Genomic DNA, 23,791 nt, shown 5'->3' on the forward strand with positions numbered 1-23,791 from the left:
GTATATTTTAGTTATTTGTGACAGCATCCCATGCTTTATCCACAAGTGTAAATGCCCCCCCCCCCCCCCCCCCATGCAGTTAGTAGAACACCCTTGTTTTAGTGTTAACTGGGAGGAACCAGACTACCTACCTCCATGCTTGTTGTTTTTCATGAAGGCGTAGTTTTCTGGTATGCTGGTGCTGTCGGTGGGGCGGCGCATCTTCCCACGGCTCCGCTCTGGGCCCCGTCTAAAAAGAACTATGGGGGATGTGAAGCGGTCACCAGGCTTTCACCAGTCCTTGTTTGATATCGCTGGTGGATGCCGAGGGGTGCTGCCAGCTGGGTGTTGGATGCGATGTCCTGCTCGTCCCATAGCCTGCCTTCATGAGGCGCACAGGTTGGCTGCCTCTCTTCCCGCAGCAGTGGTTTGCATAGCCCCATATATTCGGGGTTGCGGGCAGGTCTATATGCACCATTGTTCAGTCGAGTATCCCAAATATGGGAACATCTTAGGCGTCAGCACCCTGATAGTGCAAAGGGATAGTCCTTATCCTGGGAGAATATAATCCGTGGAAAAGGCGGCATTGTGGTAACATCTTGACCTTCTGTAGAATTCGCTGCTTGTCTGCGAGTCTACTAGACCCAGCTGCCTGCGGATTTGCCTCTGGAAAGGCCTGCTCCTGCAGGGCTTTTGTTGGGAAGATGGTCGCGTGGAGGAGCCATGTAGTGGCCCACGACACCCAGTAGCTCTTCCTGATCCTGCTCCCCTGGCATACTGCTGTTCTCGTCCGCCTGCCCTGCGCTTAAGCCAGCCCAGCCCTGGCCTCCTTAGCTAGCCTCTAAAAAGGGAGCAAAAGGGGTGCGCTAAATTGGAGGAGGCATAGCTCAAACTCCGCTGTTGCATCAATCCCTCGACAAGGGAGATGGCTAGTGCAATAGCACTGGGGTAGGAGTCAGCTCCCTTGGCATTCAGCCAGTGCCCCTTTTCTCCTGGAGGTAAATTCCATGACCTCCTCTGGCTTGGGGAGACAGATACTCTTATTCTTGCTGTCTTCAACCTGTGCCAGTTTTGGAGGAAGTTGGCTCCTGTAGAACCTGTAAATTGGTAAGATTTTCCCCTTACCTGCATGTAGAGGCTGCCTGCCGTATTCCAGGCGGCATTGTGGCGGTTCCCGGGCGGTGATTCTCCTAGTCAGGAGTCTGCAGGGCTGCCGGTCGGGTTTTTAAAAACTTCACGCTGGTCCGCTGCTGTTTACCAAACAGCTGTTCAGCGGACCGGTATAGCGCAGCACCCTGCAGCGGTCCGCAGCGTTTGCGGTCCGGGTAGCGCTTTTTTTTTCCCCCGTCCACTGTCGGCTCCACGCTGGAGTCGAAACGGGGCCGCTCACCATGCCTCTCTACTTTGCTCCCCCTGGAGCAAAAACCACAAGGCCCGATTAAGGTAAGTACTTACCTCTCGTCCTTGGATGCGGGAGCTAGCCCGACTCCCGCTGGCCGCGTTCTGCACAGCTGCGTAATGCCGCATGCGCAGTACCTGCTGGGGTCTTCACGGAATCACTAACGTGACTCAGAAGTAAAATTAAGCCATTCGGCCCATCGTCTACTCTGCCATTCAATCATGGCTGTTCTATCTCTCCCTCTTAACCCCATTCTCCTGCCTTCTCCCCATTGCCCCTGACACCAGTATTAATCAGGAATCTATCTATCTGCTTTAAAAATATCCATTGCCTTGGCCTGCACAGCCTTCTGTGGCAATGAATTCCACAGATTCACCACTCTCTGACTAAAGAAATTCCTCCTCATCTCAATTCTAAAGGAACGTCCTTTAATTCTGAGGCTATGGCCTCTGGTCCTAGACTCTCCCACTAGTGGAGAAATTCACTCTATCCAGGCCTTTCACTATCCGGTAAGTTTCAATGCGGTCTCCCCTCATCCTTCTAAACATCAGCATGTGGAAGCCCAATTTAGTCAAATGCTCATCATATGTCAACCCACTCATTCCTGGGATTATTCTTGCAAACCTCCTCTGGGCCCACTCCAGAGCCAACATGCCCTTCCACAGATATGGGGCCCAAAATTGCTCATAATAATCCAAATGTGGTCCGACCAGCACCTCAACATTACATTGAAGATAGATACAAAAAGCTGGAGTAACTCAGCAGGACAGGCAGCATCTCTGTAGAGAAGGAATGGGTGACGATTTGGGTCTCGCAACGTCACTTATACCTTCCCTCCATAGATTGTTTCTATCTTTGATTTAAACCAGCATCTGCAGCAACTTCGTACACATAGCATTACATCCCTGTTTTTGTATTCTAATATATAGACATCAATGTAAAACATCAATTCCTTCTGAAGATCTCTCCTGGTCCGAGAACACTGATGCAATTATAAAGAAAGCACATCAGCCCCTCTACTTCCTGAGAAGATTATGGAGAGACGGTATGTCAAGGAGGACTCTCTCGAACTTCTGCAGGTCACAGTAGAGAGCATGCTGACCGGTTGCATCGTGGCTTCGTTCGGCAATTTGAGCGCCCAGGAGCGGAAAAGACTGTAAAAAGTTGTAAACACTGCCCAGTACATCATTGGCTCTGACCTCCTGACTTTCTTCTGAATTCAGGAAAAAGCAGAAAAAAGCTTCAGTAACTCGTATCTAATTCATTTTCTGGAATTGGATGGTGTAACAACTTTGGTGGCACAGATTCAGATTCAACTTTAATTGTCATTGTCAGTGTACAGTACAGAGACAACGAAATGCACAGTGGCACAGCTGGTAGAGCTGCAGCCCCCAGCTCCAGAGACCAGGTTTGATATTAAACTCGGGTGCTCTGTATGTAGTTTGCAAGTTCTCCTTGTGAGTGTATGGATTTCCTATGGGTGCTCTGACTTCCTCCCACATCCCAACGACGTACGTGTTTTTAGGTTAATTGACTTCTGTAAATTGCCCCTGTTGTGGAGGGAGTAGATGAGAAAAATGGGTAACAGAAAAAATGTGAATGGGTATTCAATAGTTAGCGTGCATTGGGTGGGCTGACAGGCCTGTTTCAATGCTGTATTTTCAATAAAATAAAACCCACTCCTTTAACTCTCTTCAATTTCTCAAAACAAAAGGTATAACTTTGAGAACGTTACTAGGCTCAAGCCAATCTATTTATAGGATCCATTCTTTGTTTAATCTTACTTAGGTCCTTTCTCTCAGTTCGTTTTTGCTTACATTGATATCTATATAATGCTATTCCCTACCTTTGTACACAACTCATAGGTTTCATAGACTCTAAATACAATTGCTACCCTGCTCCCATTTTCACCTTGCCCATACACAACTTTTTGCTTCTCTTTCACCATTTTAGTGACCTGCATCCAAGTACAAGCCCAAGATAGACACAAAAAGCTGGAGTAACTCAGCGGGTCAGACATCATCTCTGGCAAAATGGAATAGGTGACTTTTCATGTCGAGACACTTCTTCAGACTGAGAGTCAGGGGAAAGATATGCAGAAAAATGAAAGAAATGCAAAAAAGTAATGACGATAAAGGAAACGGGCCATTGCTGTGCTCCCTTTGAGGACTAACTCCACTCTCCTGGTCTCCATCCCACCTATTCCAACATTGCCATCTTCCACACCAGTTCTTTCAATACCTTTTATCTCAACAATGATTTACCTTATCATGGTTGGTTAAGTGTTTGATTGTATCTAAAATGTACTCAAAAAGCTGGAGTACTTCAGCAGGACGGGCAACATCTCTGGAGAGAAGGATCTCAACCCGAAACATCGTCCTTTCCTTCTCTTCAGAGATGCTACTTGTCCCGCTGAGTTACTCCAGCTTTCAGTATAAACCGGCATCTGCAGTTTCTTCCTACATGGTAGATTTTATCTGTTCCATTTCTTGCTATTTCTTGTGCTGAATCCCTCTGTCCCCATTCATAACCGATAGAGTTCATCCATCCACCAATCATTCAGTTTCTCCAGCACTTTTGTCTACCTCCGATTTTCCAGCATCTGCAGTTCCTTCTTGAACATAATATGTGAATACTTCATTGAGCATAATTCCAACTGGTAACTACACACTTCATCCAAGCACATTATCACATGCTTCATGCAAACCGTCTTAAATGACCACCTAAACTGTCATTTGGCAACCTAAAAATCTGTCAAGGTTGCCCGTCTGACAACAGGGAAAAAAAGTTAAGCGAGAGCCCTGATCAGTCTAACTTTTTCTTAAATGTTGGGATGGTCCCTGCCTCAACTACCTCCTCTGGCAGCTTGTTCCATACACCCATCACCCTTTGTGTGGATAAAGTTACCCCTTAAAAAGTTACCTCTTAAAAATACTTCATACAAAAAACATTGAAATCATATTTCTACAGTGCACTAAAACATGATTTTAATACATCAAATTTCAAAAGGTTCCTACCCTGGGAGGGGGGACACCCTTCTTCCACACCCTCTCCCCACTCGGTTGCTCCACTCCCTCACCGGGTACCCCCAAGGCCAGGGGTCAGTGATCGCACAGCCTCCCCCCCTTTCAAAAATGCTCCAATCCAATTTAAAGCATATATATTGTATTCACCAGTATGCACCATATTGCACAATTTCAAGCTGAAAAATGCAAATGTTCCGTACCAATGGGAGAGGGACTATGCTGCCCCCGGGCTTGGTCTATCGCAATTTCTCACTCCCAACTCTCACCCAATGTCGGCAGCCCTGTTTTAAGACAAGAAAAAAGTGTTGTTTGACAAATCCACTCTCGTTTGCCCGTAAGTAGCATGATGGATCAGAGGAACATGACATATTAAAAAAATATCTAAATTGTTAGATGAAAAAGATCTCAAATATTTTAGGGCAACATATTAGCAGGAACAGAAAATGGACAATTTTCAGGTTGCTATTTGTCATTAAGGTCGTGATAGGAGCAGAATTAGGCTTTGGCCCATTAAGTCTACTCCACCATTTAATCACGGCTAATCTATCTCTCCCTCCTAACCCCATACTCCTACCTTCTCCCCATAACCCTTGACACCTGTACTAATCAAGAATCTATCTATTTCTGCCGTAACAATATCCGTTGACATGGTCATTAATAGCATGACCGACTGCAGAAACTCAGCTATTCACACTCTAAGGGATTAGAAGAAAGTACAATTGCCACATATCCAAGTTGCTGACAACCAAGTGGCAAAAGAATGAGCAATGGGAAGGAAGCAGAGAATTTGCACAGAGAATTACAGGAAACATGCGATTAAGTTAGAAAGGGTGCAGAAATGATTCACAAGGGTGTTGCCTGGATTGGAGGTCTTGAATTATGAGGAAAGATTGGATAGGGCGGAATCTGTTTTCCTTGGAACAAAGGAAGCTGAGAGGTGACATGATAAAGGTATATAAAATTATGAGCGTCAGAAGTAAGGTAAATAGTCAGTGTCTGTTTCCCATGACTAATGTGTTTAAAACCTGAGGGCATATATTTATGGTGAGAGGGAGGAGATTTAAAGGGAATCACACAAGAAAGAGTAGTTGGTTTCTGGTTTTTGGGAATCAGTTTAGTTTAGTTTAGTAAACAGGCCCTTCGGCCCATTGGGTCCGTGCCGACCAGCGACCCCTGCACACTAACACTATCCTATACACACCAGGAACAATTTACAATTATCCCAAGCCAATTAGCCTGTAATCCTGGACATCTTTTGTAGTGTGGGAGGAAACCGTGGATCCTGGAGAAAACCCACACAGATCACTGAGAGATGTACAAACTTCATACAGACAGCACCAGTAGTCTGGATCGAACCTGGGTCCCCGGTGCAATAAGGCAGCAACTACTGCTGTGCCACTGTGTCACCCATCTCAGCTGCCAGAGAAAATGCTGGAGGCAGGAACAGTAATGACATTTTGGAGGCACTTGGACAGATACTTGAATGAGCAGTGCACGGCAGAATATCAAATTAATGCAGGCATGTGGGACTATTTTTGGTGGGCGTGATGATGGCGGGTTGAAGGACGTTTCTATGCAGTACAGCACTATGACACTGCAATGGTGAGGAATTAATAAATGCTTGTATTCAGAGGATCAGGTGGCCTACATAAAACTTAATGTGTGGGTACAACAAGCAATTGGAAAATTGCTGGAGAGAAATCACTAAGTTAAGGAAATATTTCTGTAATGATCCAGGTCCTTGATGGGATCACACAGGCATTGAGTGCAGTTTTGTCTTTGAATCCAAATAAGGATATACTTGCCTTAGAATTTAAATTTCATGGTGCAGTTGTTGGAGTCCAGTCCTGTGGTTTACTAGTGTGTAGAAGGAACTGCAGATGCTGATTTAAACCGAAGATAGAAACAAATGAGGGAGTAACTCAGCGGGACAGGCAGCATTTCTGGAGAGAAGGAATGGGTGACGTTTCAGGTTGAGACCCTTCTTCTTCAGAAGAAGGCATGGTCCCATAGTGACATCCTGGGTGCTTTGTCCCAGCATGGAGCAAATAGATCTACAGGTACATACAAACACACACTGCGGATCCAATCACTGTCAATATATGTAAAACTAAAGTGATCAGTTTATCACCACTTGTGTGACAAGTTGTGTCAAATAGTCGCCCACTGTGTAACATGAAAGTCATAACTCTAATTGAGCTGTAACAATCCTTGCTACAGCTGCATCTTATGATTTTAAACCAATTTCTGCTTCCATGCATCCAACTACAGGCTAGTTTTTTGCTTGCAGTGCCCTCCATAATGTTTGGGACAAAGACCCATCATTTATTTATATGAAATTTGTAATAGAAAAAAAAAATCACATGTGGTTAAAGTGCACATTGTCAGATTTTAATAAATGCCATTTTTATACATTTTGGTTTCACCATGTAGAAATTGCAGCTGTGTTTATACACAGTCCCCCCTCCCCTTCTCAGGACACCATATTGTTTTGTCAATGTCATGTAAATGAAAGTAGTCAGGTTTGTATTTTTTTTCATATCCTTTGCATGCAATGACTGCTTGAAGTCTGCAATGCATGGACATCACCAGTTGCTGGGTGTCATCTGGTGAAGCTCTGCCAGGACTGTATTGCAGCCATCTTTAGCTTATGCTTGTTTTGGAGGCTAGTCCCCTGCAGTTTTCTCTTCAGCATATAAAAGGCATGCTCAATTGGATTCAGATCGGGTGATTAACTTGGCCATTCAAGAATTGACCATTTTATAGCTTTGAAAAACTCCTTTGTTGCCTGAGCTGTATGCTTGGGATCACTGTCTTGCTGTAGAATGAACCACCGGCCAAGGAGTTTTGAGGCATTTATTTGAACTTTAACAGATAGGATGTGTCTATACACTTCAGAATTCATATTGCTACTACCATCAGCAGTTGTATCATCAATGACGATGAGTGAGCCAGTACCTTTAACAGCCATACATGCCCAGGCCATAACACCCCCACCACCATGTTTCACAGATGAGGTGGTATGCTTTGGATCTTGGGCAGTTCCTTCTCTCCGCCATACTTTGCTCTTGCCATCACTCTGATATAAGTTAATCTTCATCTCATCTGTCCACAAGGCCTTTTTCCAGAACTGTGGTTGCTCTCTTAAGTATTTCTTGGCAAACCGCAACCTGGCCATCCTATTTTTGCGGCTAACCAGAGATTCAGATTCAGATTCAATTTTAATTGTCATTGTCAGTGTACAGTAAAGAGACAACGAAATGCAGAGGTTTGCATCTTGCAGTATAGCCTCTATTTCGGTTCATGACGTCTTCTGCGGACAGTGATAATTGACAAATTCACACCTGACTCTTGAGTGTGTTTCTGAGTGTGTTTCTGATCTGTCGGACAGGTGTTTGGGCATTTTTCTTCAGAGAGAATTCTTCTGTCATCAGCAAATCCTTTTTCATAGCAAAAGGATTTGAGTATAGGAGCAGGGAGGTTCTACTGCAGTTGTACAGGGTCTTGGTGAGACCACACCTGGAGTATTGCGTACAGTTTTGGTCTCCAAATCTGAGGAAGGACATTATTGCCATAGAGGGAGTGCAGAGAAGGATCACCAGACTGATTCCTGGGACGTCAGGACTGTCTTATGAAGAAAGACTGGATAGACTTGGTTTATACTCTCTAGAATTTAGGAGATTGAGAGGGGATCTTATAGAAACTTACTAAATTCTTAAGGGGTTGGACAGGCTAGATGCAGGAAGATTGTTCCCGATGTTGGGGAAGTCCAGGACAAGGGGTCACAGCTTAAGGATAAAGGGGAAATCCTTTAAATCCGAGATGAGAAAAACTTTTTTCACACAGAGAGTGGTGAATCTCTGGAACTCTCTGCCACAGAGGGTAGTTGAGGCCAGTTCATTGGCTATATTTAAGAGGGAGTTAGATGTGGCACTTGTGGCTAAGAGGATCAGAAGGTATGGAGAGAAGGCAGGTACGGGATACTGAGTTGGATGATCAGCCATGATCATATTGAATGGCGGTGCAGGCTCGAAGGGCCGAATGGCCTACTCCTGCACCTAATTTCTATGTTTCTATGTTATATGTTTCTATCAGCTGTGGAGGTCTTCCTTGGACTGCCAGTCCCTTTGCGATCAGTAAGCTCACCAGTGCTCTCTTTCTTCTTAACGATGTTCAAAACAGTTGATTTGGGTAAGCATAAGGTGTGGCTGATGTCTCGAACAGTATTATTCTTGTTTCTCAGTCTCATAACGGCTTCTTTAACTTTCATCGGCACAACTTTGGTCCTCATGTTGATGACAGCAATAAAAGTTTCCAAAGGTTATGGAAAGACTGGAGGAAAGACTAGGTGCTGAGAGCTCTCATAGATCTGCTTGAAGGAGGCAATTAAACACACCTGAGCAAACACAAATGCCTGTGAAGCCATGTCTCCCAAACATTATGGTGCCCTAAAATGGGGGGACTATGTATAAACACTGCTGTAAATTCTACATGGTGAAACCAGAATGTATATGGCCTTTAATAATATCTGACAATGTACACTTTAACCACATGTGATTTTTTCTATTACAAATCTCAATTTGAGGAGTAGAGGCAAATAAATAAATCATGGGTCTTTGTCCCAAACATTATGGAGGGCACTGTATATTAATGATTTCTACATTAACTCTATAGTGGTGCATTGGTAGATCTGCTGCCTTATTGTGCCAGAGACCCAGGTTCGATTCTGACTATGGGTGCTGTCTGTAGGGAGTTTGTACGTTCTCCCTGTGACTGCTCCGGTTTCCTCCACATTCCAAAGACGTGCAGGTTTGTAGATTAATTGGCTTTGTAAATTGTTCCTAGTGTCGGATAGAACTAGTGTAGGGGTGATCACTGTTTCGGTGCTGACTCGGTGGGCTGAAGGACCTGTTTCCATGCAATATCTCTAAGAAACTGGTGTCCTGGTGTTAGCCATGTCTAATGGAAAATGTGGTACCAAGATGGCACCCAACCCAGACAACTATTTGTGTGCTAGTCACAGAAGCGGAACTGCTATCACACATTACAATCGCTCCACGCTTTTAAATCTCTATTCCCTTATCCTGTATCTGCACACTGTGAATGGCTCAATTGTAATAATGTACTGTCTTTCCGCTGACTGGTAAGCACATAACAAAAGCTTTCACTGTACCACGGTACACGTGACAATAAACTAAACTAGTATGATTACTAAATATTATAGAAACATAGAAAAAGGGTACAGGAATAGGCCATTCGGCCCTTTGAGCTAGCACCACCATTCAATATGATCATGGCTGATCATCCAAAATCAGTACCCCGCTCCTGCTTGTTCTCCATATCCCTTGATTCTGTTAGCACGAAGAGCTAAATCTAACATTATTAGTATAATAAAATACAATTTTGTCAGACAGAAATTCGGAAGACTGATGAGGTGCAAGCTGCACTTGTTAAAATAACACTGGGCTCGAGTGCAGTGGTCTGTGTGTTACTGTTAAAGTAACAATGATTGCTGACCATGCAGAAAGCAAGGCAAGAATGGGTTTGTACTGTACCATTGAGGGCCGAAGGTGCATGAAGGTGGTGTGTGCTGTAGATGTCATTCTGCATTTGAAGACGAAGATCTGCATTCTTGTTGAGAAGCTGTGGCAGTGTTTCCTCGCGGAAAGGAGTCTTCTCGAGAATGATCACGGCATCTTGATCATCACCACAGTCTTCTTCAACCTGCCGCGGGAAAACAGCTGGTTAACAATCTGATAGAATTCTCTCTACACCAGAAACTGCATTGAAAATTATTTAGCCTGTTCAATACAACCTAATTAATTAGGGCCTGCACGGTTGTGCAGCAGTAGCGTTGCTGCTTTACAGCGCCAGAGAATCGGGTTCGATTTTGATTACGGGTGCTTGTCTGTGCGGAGTTTGTAAATTCTCAACACACAGTGACTGTGTGGATTTTCTCCAGGATCTCCAGTTTCCTCCCACAATCCAAAGACGTAGAGGTTTGTAGGTTAATTGGCTTGGTATAATTGTAAATTGTCCCTAGTGTGTGTAGGATTGTGTACATGTGCAAGGATCGCTTGACGGCACGGACTCAGGGGGCCGAAGGGCTATTTCCATGCTGTGTCTCTGAACTAGACTAAAAACTGAGCAACGTGGATCCTTTGTCAAGCAACAATAAAACCAGCTTACATCAATATTCCACTTTAAACAAAGCAAAATCCCTCAAGATGTTTCACAGGAGTATTGTCTAACAAAATTTGTCACCAAATCTTGTAGGTATTAGTGTACAATGCACTCCATAATGTTTGGGACAAGATCCATCATTTATTCATTTGCCTCTGTATTCCACAACTTATAATAGAAAAAAGTCACGCGGTTAAAGTGCACAGCGTCGGATTTTAATAAAGGTCATTTTTATACATTTTGGTTTCACCATGTAAAATTATAGCAGTGTTTATACAGTCCCCCCATTTCAGGGCACCATAATGTTTGGGACACAGCAATGTCATGTAAATGAAAGTAGTTTGTTGCATATGCTTTGCATGCAATGACTGCTTGAAGTCTACGATTCATGGATATCACCAATTGCTGGGTGTCTTCTCTGGTGATGCTCTGCCAGGCCTGTATTGCAGCCATCTTTAGCTTATACTTGTTTTGGGGACTAGTCCAGTTTTCTCTTCAGCATATAAATGGCATGACAATTGGGTTATGATCGGGTAATTGACTTGGCCACTCAAGCTTTGAAAAACTGCTTTGTTGCTTTAACAGTATGTTTGGGATCATTGTTTTACTGTAGAATGAACTGCCAGCCAATGAGTTTTGAAGTATTTGTTTGAACTTGAGCAGATAGGATGTGTCTATACACTTCAGAATTCATTATGCTACTACCATCAGCAGTTGTATCATCAATGAAGATAAGTGAGCCAGTACCTTCAGCAGCCATGCATGCACAGGCCATAACACCCCCACCACCGTATTTCACAGATGATGTGGTATGCTTTGGATCTTGAGGCAACTCCTTCTCTCCTCAATCCTTTGCTCTGGATCGCCATCACTCTGAAATAAATTAATCTTCATCTCATCTGTCCACAAGACCTTTTTCCATGACTGTGGTTGCTCTTTTAATTACTTCTTGGCAAACTGTACCCTGGCCATTCTATTTTTGCAGCTAACCAGTGGTTTGCATTTTGCAGTGTAGCCTTTGTATTTCTGTTCATGAAGGCTTCTGCAAATAGTGGTCATTGACAAATCCACACCTAACTCCTGAAGAGTTTTTCTGATCTGTCGGACAGGTATTTGGGGATTTTTCTTTATTATAGAGAGAATTCTTCTGTCATCTTCAGCGGATGTCTCCCTTTGCGATTTGAAAGCTCACTAGTGCTCTCTTTCTTCTTAATGATGCTGCAAACTGTTGATTTTGGTAAGGCTACGGGTTGGCTGATGTCTAACGGTTTTATTCTTGTTTCTCAGTCACATAATGGCTTCTTTGACTTTAATTGGAAACTTTGGTCCGCTTGTTGATAAACAGCAATAAAAGTTTCCAAAGATGATGGAAAGATTGGAGGAAAGACTAGATGCTGAGAGCTCTCTTGTACCTGCATTAAGGAGGCATTTAAACACACCTGAGCAATTACAAAGACCTGTGAAGCCATGTGTCCCAAATATTACGGTGCCCTGAAATGGGGGGAACTATGTATAAACACAGCTGTAATTTCTACATGGTGAAACCAAATCGTATAAAAAATGGTCTTGAATAAAATCTGACAATGTGCACTTTAACCACATGTGATTTATTCTATTACAAATCTCAAATTGTGGAATACAGAGGCAAACAAATAAGTGATGGGTCTTTGTCCCAAACATTATGGAGGGCACTGTATATAACCAGAGGCTTCATATAAATTGGTTTCAGATTACATTGGCAGAAATAATGCCCTGAGGTGCAAAATCTAGAGGAAATTCCAGATTTTAGCATCTTTGACAGCTGAAAGCTTAGCTGCTGAAGGTGAAGCAAATAAATCTTTACAAGCTTAGTCAAAATTAGATGCACATATTTATACTGAATAATTATATGCCTGGAGGGTATAGTAGAAGAAACAAGATTACAGAGTTTGAAACCAGGAGAAGGATTTAAGAGGCATGTAAACATGGAATCAATATCTCCATAGATCAGAACAGAATTTCCTGCGCTGAAACGAGTCAGTAGGTTCTGCCATAATTCACTTCATCATATCAACATAATTCTCTAAACCTTACCTGTTAAATAGTTTCCCCTTAATGCAATTCTCCTTTGTGGTTTAAGTACTTCAATATCCTTGATTGGACTTTGCTGACTTCACCTTGTACTAAACGTTATTCCCTTATCATGTATCTATACACTGTAAATGGCTCAGTTGTAATCATGTATTGTCTTTCTGCTAACTGGATAGCACGCAACAAAAGCTTTTTGCTGTACCTCGGTAAACCTCCAATAAACTAAACTGAACTAGAATGTATTCTTTTTTTTAAGAAGGAACTGCAGTCTTCCAGCATTTTTGTCTACCTAGAATGTATTCTACATCTGATGCGTATAAATAGTTTTCTCCTGAGCCTCATCGATTTTTGGACGCCATCACAAATGGGGCGGCATGCTGACGCAGCGGTAGAGTTGCTGCGTTACAGCGCCAGAGAACTGGGTTCGATTTGGACTTTGGGCATTGTCTGAATGGAGTTTGCACTTTCTCCCCGTGACCGCGCGCGTTTCCCCCGGGTGCTTCCGTTTCTTCTCACACTCCTAAGACGTATAGGTTTGTAGATTAAGATACAAGATACAAGATAGTTTTAATTGTCACGTGTGCCTAATGGCACAGTGAAATGAATTTCCATACAGCCATACATTAAAAAAAAATCAACAGGACACAACACACTATAGAGTTGACATAAAACATCCCCACACAGCAGAATCAAAGTTCCCCACTGTGTGGGAAGGCACCAAAGTCAGTCTCTTCCTCCACTATTCCCCGTGGTCAGGGTCTCCCCAAGCCCTCCGCAGTTGCCGCTACTGGCGGCCCGATGTTCAGGCCCGCACGCCGGGGTATTAAAAGTCCGACGTCGGGGCTGCGGGACGTCCTCAGCGGCGTGGAGAGTCGGCCCCCTCCTACCGGAGTCTGCTGCTTCCAATGTCCGCAGGCCGCGCCGGGTGGAGACTGCTGCTGGAGACCCTCTGCAAGGCGCCCCAGGACTCCACGATGCCGTTCAGCGCCGCCCGCGTTGGAAGCTCTCCGCACCAGAGCTCCACGATGTTGGAGCAACGGCCCAACGCTCCGGAGCTCCAACGGCGACCCAGGTAGGTATCGCCCGCTCCGCAGTGACTCCAGCGCTGCGCCGCCGCTGTAGCAGCCCTGGTCCGGTTCCCGGTCCCCGGCAGGAAAGGCCGCTCTGATCCAGCTGGTAGGCCGCGAGGTGGGGGGCGAGGACGCGACTCGGAGAAATAGTCGCGTCCCCACCAGGAAGAGACTGGGAGACGGTTTCCCCCTTACCCTGCCCCCCTCCCCCACATAGAAAAGTTAAAGTTCCCCCTAACACAACACTTTGGTCTAACTAAAAATAATAAAAAAGACAGAAAAAACAGACAGGCTGTAGGCAGAGTTGGCTTTGGTAAAAACTGTTAGTAGTTCTTAGTGTGTAAGATAGTGCTAGTGTATGGGGATCGCTGGTCAGCGCACTCGGTCGGCCAAAGGACCTGTTTCCACGTTAAACTAAAATTAATTTATCCACTCTTTTCAACTCGATTCACAACTTAATAAATAAATGTCAGAACAATCAACCTTTCTTTTCAAGATTAAGGGGAATTGATCTGGTAAATGCATAGAATGTTTTACCCAGGTAGGAGAGTCAAGAATCAGAGGACATAGGTTTAAGATGAGAGGGGAAAGATTTAACATGAACCTGAGGAATAACTTAATCACTCAAAAGGTGGTGGGTATATGAGGTAGTCAAGGCAGATACAATAGCACATTTGGAAAGACTCAAAGCGGTACATGGAACGAAGGAGATGGCAAAAGGTGAACACTGCCCGGTCCATCACGGGTACTGACCTCCCCACCTTCTAAAGGATTTATAGGAGGCGCTGCCTCAAAAAGGCAGCTAGCATCACCAGAAAGTAGGGAAAACGCGGGGACTTTGCAGGCCTGAACGCTGGTCGCCGTGGGAGGTCAAGTGTATTGTTGATAAAGTTGGCAATATTTTAATTTGATAACTGTTTGTTTGTAAACTGCCAATATAGGCAGTCTTTGATCGTGTTACTTCTCTGTATTTTTGTTTGATTTGAATAAAAGCATTTTGTATTATTAAAAAAATCATCATCAGAAACACACTCCACCCTGGACACACTCTCATTTCCCTCCCGTTCAAACAACCATAATGCTATTGAACATTACAAACTCCAACTACGAACTACCTTAGTTTCACAAGGGCAGCATTTCTCAAACGGGATCCCCCAGAAGGCTAGGGTTCCACCAGAGGTCGTGAGGGGTTCCGCGAGAAACAATGATAAACTACCGGCTCGCGGGCCGGATGCGGCCAATGAAGGGGTCCAATCCGGCCATGGGGATGATTTCCCCAATGCCAGAGCGGGCTGCAGCTGTCCCTGGTGCCGGATCGGGCTGCAGATATCCCCGGTGCCGGGGCGTCCGGATCCCCTTGAGCTGCCGCTTGTGCTCGTGACCCTCCTCCCTAGTCAGCCACGGGCTCCTTATATGGCATGAGAGGCCACGGCTGCACGTTGCCAGCATGTGACGGCTCCTCGACTGATACCTGATCTGACCAATCGAACTGCAGATGCCGCTCGGGGGGGGGTCCGAATGCGGCGAGAGCTAGACAAACAGGCTGACCGTCATCCCGCGTGACTGGACAGTCAGCTGTGGCCAATGAGGAGGGAGGGGGAGGGCGCTGAGCAGGGTTCGTTTGCGCGGTGTGGAGCGGCTGGATGCTGGGTTCAAATGCTGTGAGGAAACAACAAGTTTAGCGATGCGGGCTGCGCGGTGGATACTTTTCTCTGCACTGTGTGGTGCAGCATGGCGTAGCAGAGAGCTCAGCCGACTGCAAAGCGTCTCTGTTCTAGGCCCTTCCCGGTCTCCCGATCGTCCCAGAAACCCGCACTGACCACAATCTCTCTTGGATGCCAGCACTAAAATGGTGGGGGAGAAGTAAATATAGCGAAACAACAATTTGTTTTGATAGTTCTACATGTGTGTCTGCTAATGTTCGATTTCAAATGGTTTATTAATGGAAAGGATGTGGCTCCCAAAACAATCTTAGCCAAAATAGCATTGTTTTTTTCCCTCTCTCATCACAACTTTCTTATAGCCTACGATTGGTAAGTTAATACCAATTATAAACGTAATGCTTGCTAGGCAATCGTGTTCATAAGAAACAAAATTCGTAAAGTGAAACACTTTGTAGTTATAACCATATAACCATATAACAATTACAGCACGGAAACAGGCCATCTCGGCCCTACAAGTCCATGCCGAACAAATTTTTTTTCCCTTAGTCCCACCTGCCTGCACTCGTACCATAACCCTCCATTCCCTTCTCATCCATATGCCTATCCAATTTTTTTTTAAATGATACCAATGAACCTGCCTCCACCACTTCCACTGGGAGCTCATTCCACACCGCCACCACTCTCTACGTAAAGAAGTTCCCCCTCATATTACCCCTAAACTTCTGTCCCTTAATTCTGAAAAGCAAGAGACTTATAGCAGAGACTGAGACGCGAGAGCAGATTGAAAAAACGAAGGGGACCTGCCCTTCCCCAACTGCGCAGGCGTGGCTGACGGGTCCCCGTTGTGACTCCAGAGATCGCCATTGTGCAAGTCAAAATGGCGATCTCAAAATGGCGGCGGGCCCAGCAGCCCCCAACTCAGGGGTTCCCTGAGACATGAAAACAATTTCAAGGGTTCCGCAAGGGTGAAAAGGTTGAGAAACGCCGCACTCGGAACTTTGGGCTTTCTTTTTTTTTGTACTATATTATTTGTCTAATATTTAATTTATTTTTGTTTATATTATCTATGGAGTACTGCTTACAAACCTGTTGTGCTGCTGCAAGTAAGAATTTCATTGTTCCATTTTGGTACATATGATAATTAAACACTCTGGAGTCTTGATAGGAAAAGTGTAGAGGGGTATGAGCTAGATGCAGGAAAATGTTTCCCAATGTGGGGCGAGTCCAGAACTAGGGGCCACAGTCTTAGAATAAAGGGGAGGTCATTTAAGACTGAGGTCAGAAAAAACGTTTTCACCCAGAGAGTTGTGCATTTATTAAATTCCCTGCCACAGAGGGCAGTGGAGGCCAAGCCACTGGATGGATTCAAGAGAGAGTTAGATAGAGCTCTAGGGGCTAGTGGAGTCAAGGGATATGGGGAGAAGGCAGGCATGGGTTATTGATAGGGGACGATCAGCCATGATCACAATGAATGGCAGTGCTGGCTCGAAGGGCCGAATGGCCTCCTCCTGCATCTATTTTCTATTTCTGTGTAAATGCAGGCAAATGGGGCATCTTTGTTGGCATGGACGAGTTGGGGTGAAGGGCCTGTTTCTGTGCTGCATGACTCCTTGTCCTTCTCTATAAATAGTCCTCATTCAGTTCTGCATCTGGCAGCCAGTTTCACATTAAAGCAGTTGTTTCTCCATGAACAAATGCATTGTAGTTATATTGAGCAAGAATTGATGACAAGCGCTGCAAGAAAATAACAGATTCATTACCCTGCAGATTGAAGTGATCTATTCATATGCCAGAAAATGCCCAATTGAAATGCAAAATGTAATCAAGGGGTAAAAGGTGTACATCATGACCTTCTGAAGGAACATTCCTTCATAAGGTGGCTCAGCCATAATTGTGAATTTGAAGCCACAATTTCCTATGACAAATCATCAGTCCTTTGTGGCAGTGTTATAAGCTCTTTCCCCTGAATCATACGATTCAAGTCCTTTTCAGGCATTTGTGCATAACATTTGCTGGCATATCATGGCTGTAATAATGGAATGCTTCATGTACAAAGTGGCACCTTTAAGATTCGCTATGAAATTGATGACACCTTTCAGGTGAATATATAATCCAAGGCGTTAATTGCAAGAGGACAATCCTCAACCACCGATTAAACAGGTAACCTGGTCAATTTTTCATGAACCTCGCAGAATATTCAGTTAGAATACACCTGGAAAGTAGTGCGGCCGGGAGTGTTCCCAGCGAGTGGGGCCAAGCCCTCCAGTAGTCCGGCTCCCTCACTGCGGATGTTGGATCTGCCCAGTAGGCCCGGCTCGCCTGCTACGGACGGCAACCGCACTGAGAGAGCGATGAGGGATCCTCGAGCAACCGCCGAGAGTGAGGAAGGCCGTCAGAGAGCGGGGTGAGGTGGGCCATCGAGGAACGAGGTGGACCACATTGTGGACTTTGTAACTTTGTGGGCATCCTGTAGGTGGTGACCCTTTACATACTTTGTGTATGGTATGCAAAACAACGAATTTCACTGTGACGTCACATGTGATAATAAAGTATCAATCAATAAACCAATCAATCAACTAATTTAGTATGTTATTCAAGGAGGGTCTCTTTCACTGAAATGAAGGGATAGAAACACATCAGGAGACAATCATTCAAACAAAGGCCTCCGAAAACAAATAACATGGAATTTTTTTGAAGATGATCATGGAGCTCCGTGCCGCGTAGTGTTTCCGTTCCGTCCCCACGCTGGAGTCTCCATCATCCCGACGAGAGAGTTTTAACATCGGACCGTTGGCAGAGGCATTGCGGAGGGTTCAAAGGCCCTGACCATGGGTGAACAAAGGAGGAAGATAACTGAACTTTATTGCCTTCCATCACAGTGAGGAATGTTGATTCCGCTGTGGTGGATGTTTATGTTAAAATTATTGTCTATAGCGTACTTTTTTTACTTGTATGGCCGTATGGTAACTCAAATATCACTGTACCTTAATTGGTGCACGTGCCAATAAATGTGAACTTGGTAAGATGTCTGAAATAAACAAGCAATCTAAAAATGAAAAAAACTCTTGAGCAATTGTAATTTTCCACCCCCGGCAACAAAAGCCACAGGAGGAATGGCTTGCATTGAGCATTGAAGTTGCATTGGGCTCTGGCTGGGAAATGTCAAGGTCACCTGGTAAGCCTAAGTAGCCTGGTAAGGCCATCACCGACAAAGCTGATCAAATCCTAATGTGGCCGATCGTCTTCCAGGGTTATCGCCATCACATACACCAGTCACATACCAACCTCTCCACGCTCAATCATCAGCACAGTGACAAAAAGTGTAATCGAAAGTGGTCAAGAGATACTTCTTAGCAAGTTGCTCACAATGTCCAGGTTACACTTCACTAGGAGGATTCAGCTCATTGCCTTACCACCCTTAAGCAAAGGGCTCAAATACACAGGTAAGATCAGAATGCTTGTTCTTGGCATCGGGCAGGCTTTTGAGTGAGGGTAGAATCAAGGAAAAAGTTAAAAAAAGTCAAAAGACATCAGAGGGAATACTGTTACGGTTGAAGTCATATCCCACACAAGGAATGCACTACTGTTATTAAACGTTATTTAACCTTACTCCAGGAATCACAACAGGAGTTCTGCCCAAGATTTTTGCAGAGTTGCAGATGTACTTTAGTCCATCTCACAAACCAGACTCCCCAATGTTGACTCTATCTATACATCACATTGACTTGGAAAAGCAGCCAATATAATGATAGACTTAAGATAGAAACTAAGTGCTCGAGCAAAGGAGAAAAAGGGTGATGTTTTGGGTTGAGACAATTTTTCAGACAGAATTCAGATTTCACATTTGAGGCTGAAGAACGGTCCTGGCCTAAAATGTGTCTATCTTTTGTATAAACCACCATCTGCAGTTTTTTGCTTCTACAAAGACCACCAGGGGGCCGGGGCGATGGCTGCCCTGCCGGCAGTCTATTTGTCTTTTCACTCTTTTTGTTATTTTTTTAGTTTGTTAAAAGTTTTTGTTTTAATGTTATTCGGTTTGTTTTATGTGGGAGAAGGGGGGAGGGAGGAGGGGATCGGGGGAAACTTTTTTTTCAGGTTCTTACCTTCCCAGAGATGTGATTGAATTTCGGGCCACATTCGCCGGGCTCTGCGGCCTACCATCGATGGAGCTGGAAGCCTCCTCGGATTGTCGTGAGCCCCGCCGCGGGGCGTAGACTTAACGTCGGAGCTGATCCCTTGCCTGGGATCGCTCCCACCACGGAACCAACACCAAGGGCTCGCAGTCTTTGGGAGAGCCCGAGTCGGAAAGCTCAAACGTCGTGGAAGGTTCAACCTGCCCCGACGCGAGGTTCGATCGCCCGACGCAGGGGAGCTGACATTCCCCTGATGCGGGAGCTTGATCGCATCGACACGGAGGGCCCGAACGCCACCGGCTTGGGGAGTCAAGATCATCCTGTCAACGGGGGCTCGAGGCCCACGACCGAGGAAGAACTAAGGGAAGGACTTGAACTTTATTTCGCCTTCCATCACAGTGAGGAATGTGTAGGAGTCACTGTGGTGGATGTTCATTTTAAAATGTGTTTTTGAGTGATCTGTTACTTTTAATTGTATGACTGACCTGGAAATGAAGTTCCTCTTATGTTGCAAAACATACTCGGCGAATAAAGTATGATTCTGATTCTGATTCATAATCATAGACTTGACCCACCCCAGTCATTACTTCTCTCTGCTCCTGTTAGGCAAAAGATACAGAAGGTTGAAAGCATGCACCACCAGACTCAGGAACAGTGTCTTCCCTTCTGTTAACAGGCGTATGAACGGTCCTGCCATGAACTAGGGTACTGCCGGCTACATTGGAAATTGTTTGTGGAACCGATGCGCAACGTAGAGAACTATATTCTGTAGTCTGCATCCTCCTTTGCTCTACCTATTGGACTTGAATTTGACTAGATTGTATTCAAGTATAATATTGTCTGATCTGATTGGATAGTATGCCAAACAAAGCTTTTCACTCTACCTCGGACTATCTTTAATTATACTTTACTGGACTTGATCGTGCACAAAACGTTATTCCCTTCATCATATATACACTGTTTGAGTGCTCGACGGTAATCATGTACAGTCTTTCCACTGACTGGTTAGCACGCTGCAAAAAGCTTTTCATTGTACCTCAGTACCCATGACAATAAACTAATCTACCTAATTACACATGACAATAATAAACCTAGCCCTTAAACTAATTCATTTAATGGAAAATAAAGGACATAAAATACTCCCATGAATACACAGTTACTGCTATATGTTTTTAATTCCTGGCTCTTTGTTAAAAATGTGAGGGATCGCTGGTGATGTGGACTCGGTGGGCCAAAGGGCCTGTTAAGAAACATTGAAAATAGGTGCAGGAGGAGGCCATTCGGCCCTTCGAGCCAGCACCGCCATTCATTGTGATCATGGCTGATCGTCCCCAATCAATAACCCGTGCCTGCCTTCTCCCCATATCCCTTGATTCCATTAGCCCCTAGAGCTCTATCTAACTCTCTCTTAATTCCATCCAGTGATTCGGCCTCAACTGCCCTCCGAGGCAGGGAATTCCACAAATTCACAACTCTTTGGGGTGAAAATGTTTTTTCTCACCTCAGTCTTAAATGGCCTCCCCTTTATTCTAAGATTGTGGCCCCTGGTTCTGGACTCGCCCAACATTGGGATCATTTTTCCTGCATCTAGCTTGTCCTGTCCTTTTATAATTTTATGTTTCAATAAGATCCACCCTCATCCTTCTAAACTCCAGTGAATACAAGCCTAGTCTTTTCAATCTTTCCTCATACGACAGTCCCGCCATCCCAGGGATCAATTTCGTGAACCTACGCTGCGCTGCCTCCATCACAAGGATGTCCTTCCTCAAATTAGGAGACCAAAACTGTACACAATACTCCAGATGTGGTCTTTCCAGAGCCCTATACAACTGCAGAATAACTTATATACTGAAATCCTCTTGTTATGAAGGCCAACATTCCATTAGCTTTCTTCACTGCCTGCTGTACCTGCACGCCAACTTTCAGTGACCAGTGTACAAGGACACCCTGGTCTCGCTGCACCTCCCCTCTACGTAACTCCATTAAGATAATAATCTGCCCCCTTGTTTTTGCTACCAAAGTGGATAACCTCACATTTATCTATATTATACTGCATCTGCCACGCATCTGCCCACTCACTCAACCTGTCCAGGTCACCCTGCAACCTCCTAACATCCTCTTCACAGTTCACACTGCCACCCAACTTTGTGTCATCGGCAAACTTGCTAGTGTTGCTCCTAATTCCCTCTTCCAAATCATTAATATATATGTTAACCGTAGCAGCCCCAAACACCGAGGCTTGCGGCACTCCACTCGCCACTGCCTGCCATTCTGAAAAGGACCCGTTCACTCCTACTCTTTGCTTCCTGTCTGCCAACCAATTTTCTATCCATTTCAACACCCTACCCCCAATACCATGTGCTCTAATTTTGGTCACCGGTCTCCCGTGCGGGACCTTATCAAAGGCTTTCTGAAAGTCTAGATACACTACATGCACTGGCTCCCCTTCATCCATTTTACTTGTCACATCCTCAAAAAACTTCAGAAGATTAGTCAAGCATGATTTTCCTTTCATAAATCCATGCTGACTTGGACTAATCCTTTTACTGCTATCCAAATGCACCAATATTACCTCGTTAATAATTGACTACAGCATCTTTCCCACCACCAAGGTCAGGCTAACTGGTCTGTAATTCCCAGTTTTCTCTCTCTCTCCTTTCTTGAAAAGTGGGATAACATTAGCTATCCTCCAATCCACAGGAACTGATCCTGAATCTATTGATCATTACACGCTGTATCTCTAAACTAAACTAAATACTAGTGGAAACTCCCTCTCCAGCACTTTGCATTATGTTCACAAAACTTCTTGCCTTCTGCACTCCTTTTATGACCTTCTGGAAGGCATTGGTAATGGTAATCACTTAATGAGCTGCAAATGCTCATTAAGCAGAACATCTGTGTAGATATAATTTTTTTAAATAACACATTGGCAGAAAAAAATCCACTTGCCAAAATATTTTTCCATATTTCAGAATTCCCATTAGACAGAGACAAATAATAATACTATTACAGCAAAGTACAGGAATACTAATTTCCAATATTTTCCAAGTTGACTGAATAATAACAGTATTATAAGGCTTCCTGCAAACTTCAGTAGTAATAATCTCGTGAATGCTTCATACTCCCGATTTCATCATTACTGGTGGTTAGCTGGTCACAGCCAAGGTGACATGTTCAAGGAGCACAAGGGGCAGTGTAGATGTATGTCAGGACTCATATCAGCCAATCTCCCAGGTCCCCTTCCCACACTGACCTTTATGGCTTAGACCTCCTCCATTGTCAGATTGTGAGCCTCTGGGTTAGGAAGACAAATAGTTCATCATATGCAGGGATTGAAGGTTTATTGATCACATGCAGGCAGAGGCGATAACTTTAACTTTGCATCATGTTCAGCATTGATATTGTGGGCTGAAAGGACTGTTCCTATGCTGCACTTTTCTAAATTCTCTGATCTCCTGACTGACTGCTCTGAGATTAGCTGTTAAAGACTTATTACTCTACAACAGGCTGGCATTAGTGAAAATGTTTAATTAACTGTGTTATAGTTTAGGCCCTCAATTTCATGAATGAAATTAATTAAAGTCCATACAGATAGATTTTCATAAATTCAGACTTTAGTCTCACTTTTTAGTTAGAGTTGATTCATGGGGGCCTTCTTTGTGTTCCAGCACATCAGCAAGGACTTTGAAGACTTTCTTGCACTTTAATCCACTGCAGCACTTTCTTCAGCCTTTTTAATGCTTTTCCCACTAAATACAATTAACCTGCTGCAAGTTTCCACGACATTTATTCCACAGAACAACACATCGGAATCTCCAGTAAAACAGGCATCTGTGAAGCCCCCTCAGCCATTTTGTGTGCTAGCCTGAAGCAAAGCGCGTGATTGGCCAACTGGCAGACAACTCAATGTTAAGCATGCTTTGATTGGACTAATAAATTCCCGACATTTTTCCGTTTTTTCTCTAATTTAATAAAAATGTGCAAGTCTTCTTCATATCAAGTTTCAGGGGTGATTTATATAAAAAATGTTCACAATATATGAAAATTTCATGTAATTTGGTGACTTAGGTCACGAAACTGCAGAATAAAGCTCCTCGGCCCACAGCCTACTATAGACATGAGGCTATTAAACACAAGTAGCAACGGAATGGGTGACGTTTTGGGTCGAGACCCTTTCATTGCTTTGGTCTTAGAGGGGGGGGGGGGGGGGGGGTGTGTGTGTGTGTGTGTGTGTGTGTGTGTGTGTGTGTGTGTGTGTGTGTGTGTG

At 44.4% G+C, this 23,791-nt stretch overlaps 1 protein-coding gene across 2 annotated transcripts in view; it reads right to left on the reverse strand.

The window, feature by feature from the left end:
- Window positions 1–23,791, reverse strand: part of dcps (decapping enzyme, scavenger) — a 128,292-nt gene that overhangs the window by 80,340 nt on the left and 24,161 nt on the right. For both annotated transcript variants that reach the window (XM_055660906.1, XM_055660907.1), the window contains exon 2: window positions 9,960–10,128. In XM_055660906.1, the coding sequence (XP_055516881.1) occupies window positions 9,960–10,128 (169 nt within the window). The remainder of the gene's footprint in view (window positions 1–9,959; window positions 10,129–23,791) is intronic.

This window comes from Leucoraja erinacea, chromosome 32, assembly GCF_028641065.1.
Source record: "Leucoraja erinacea ecotype New England chromosome 32, Leri_hhj_1, whole genome shotgun sequence".
Lineage (NCBI taxonomy): Eukaryota > Metazoa > Chordata > Chondrichthyes > Rajiformes > Rajidae > Leucoraja > Leucoraja erinaceus.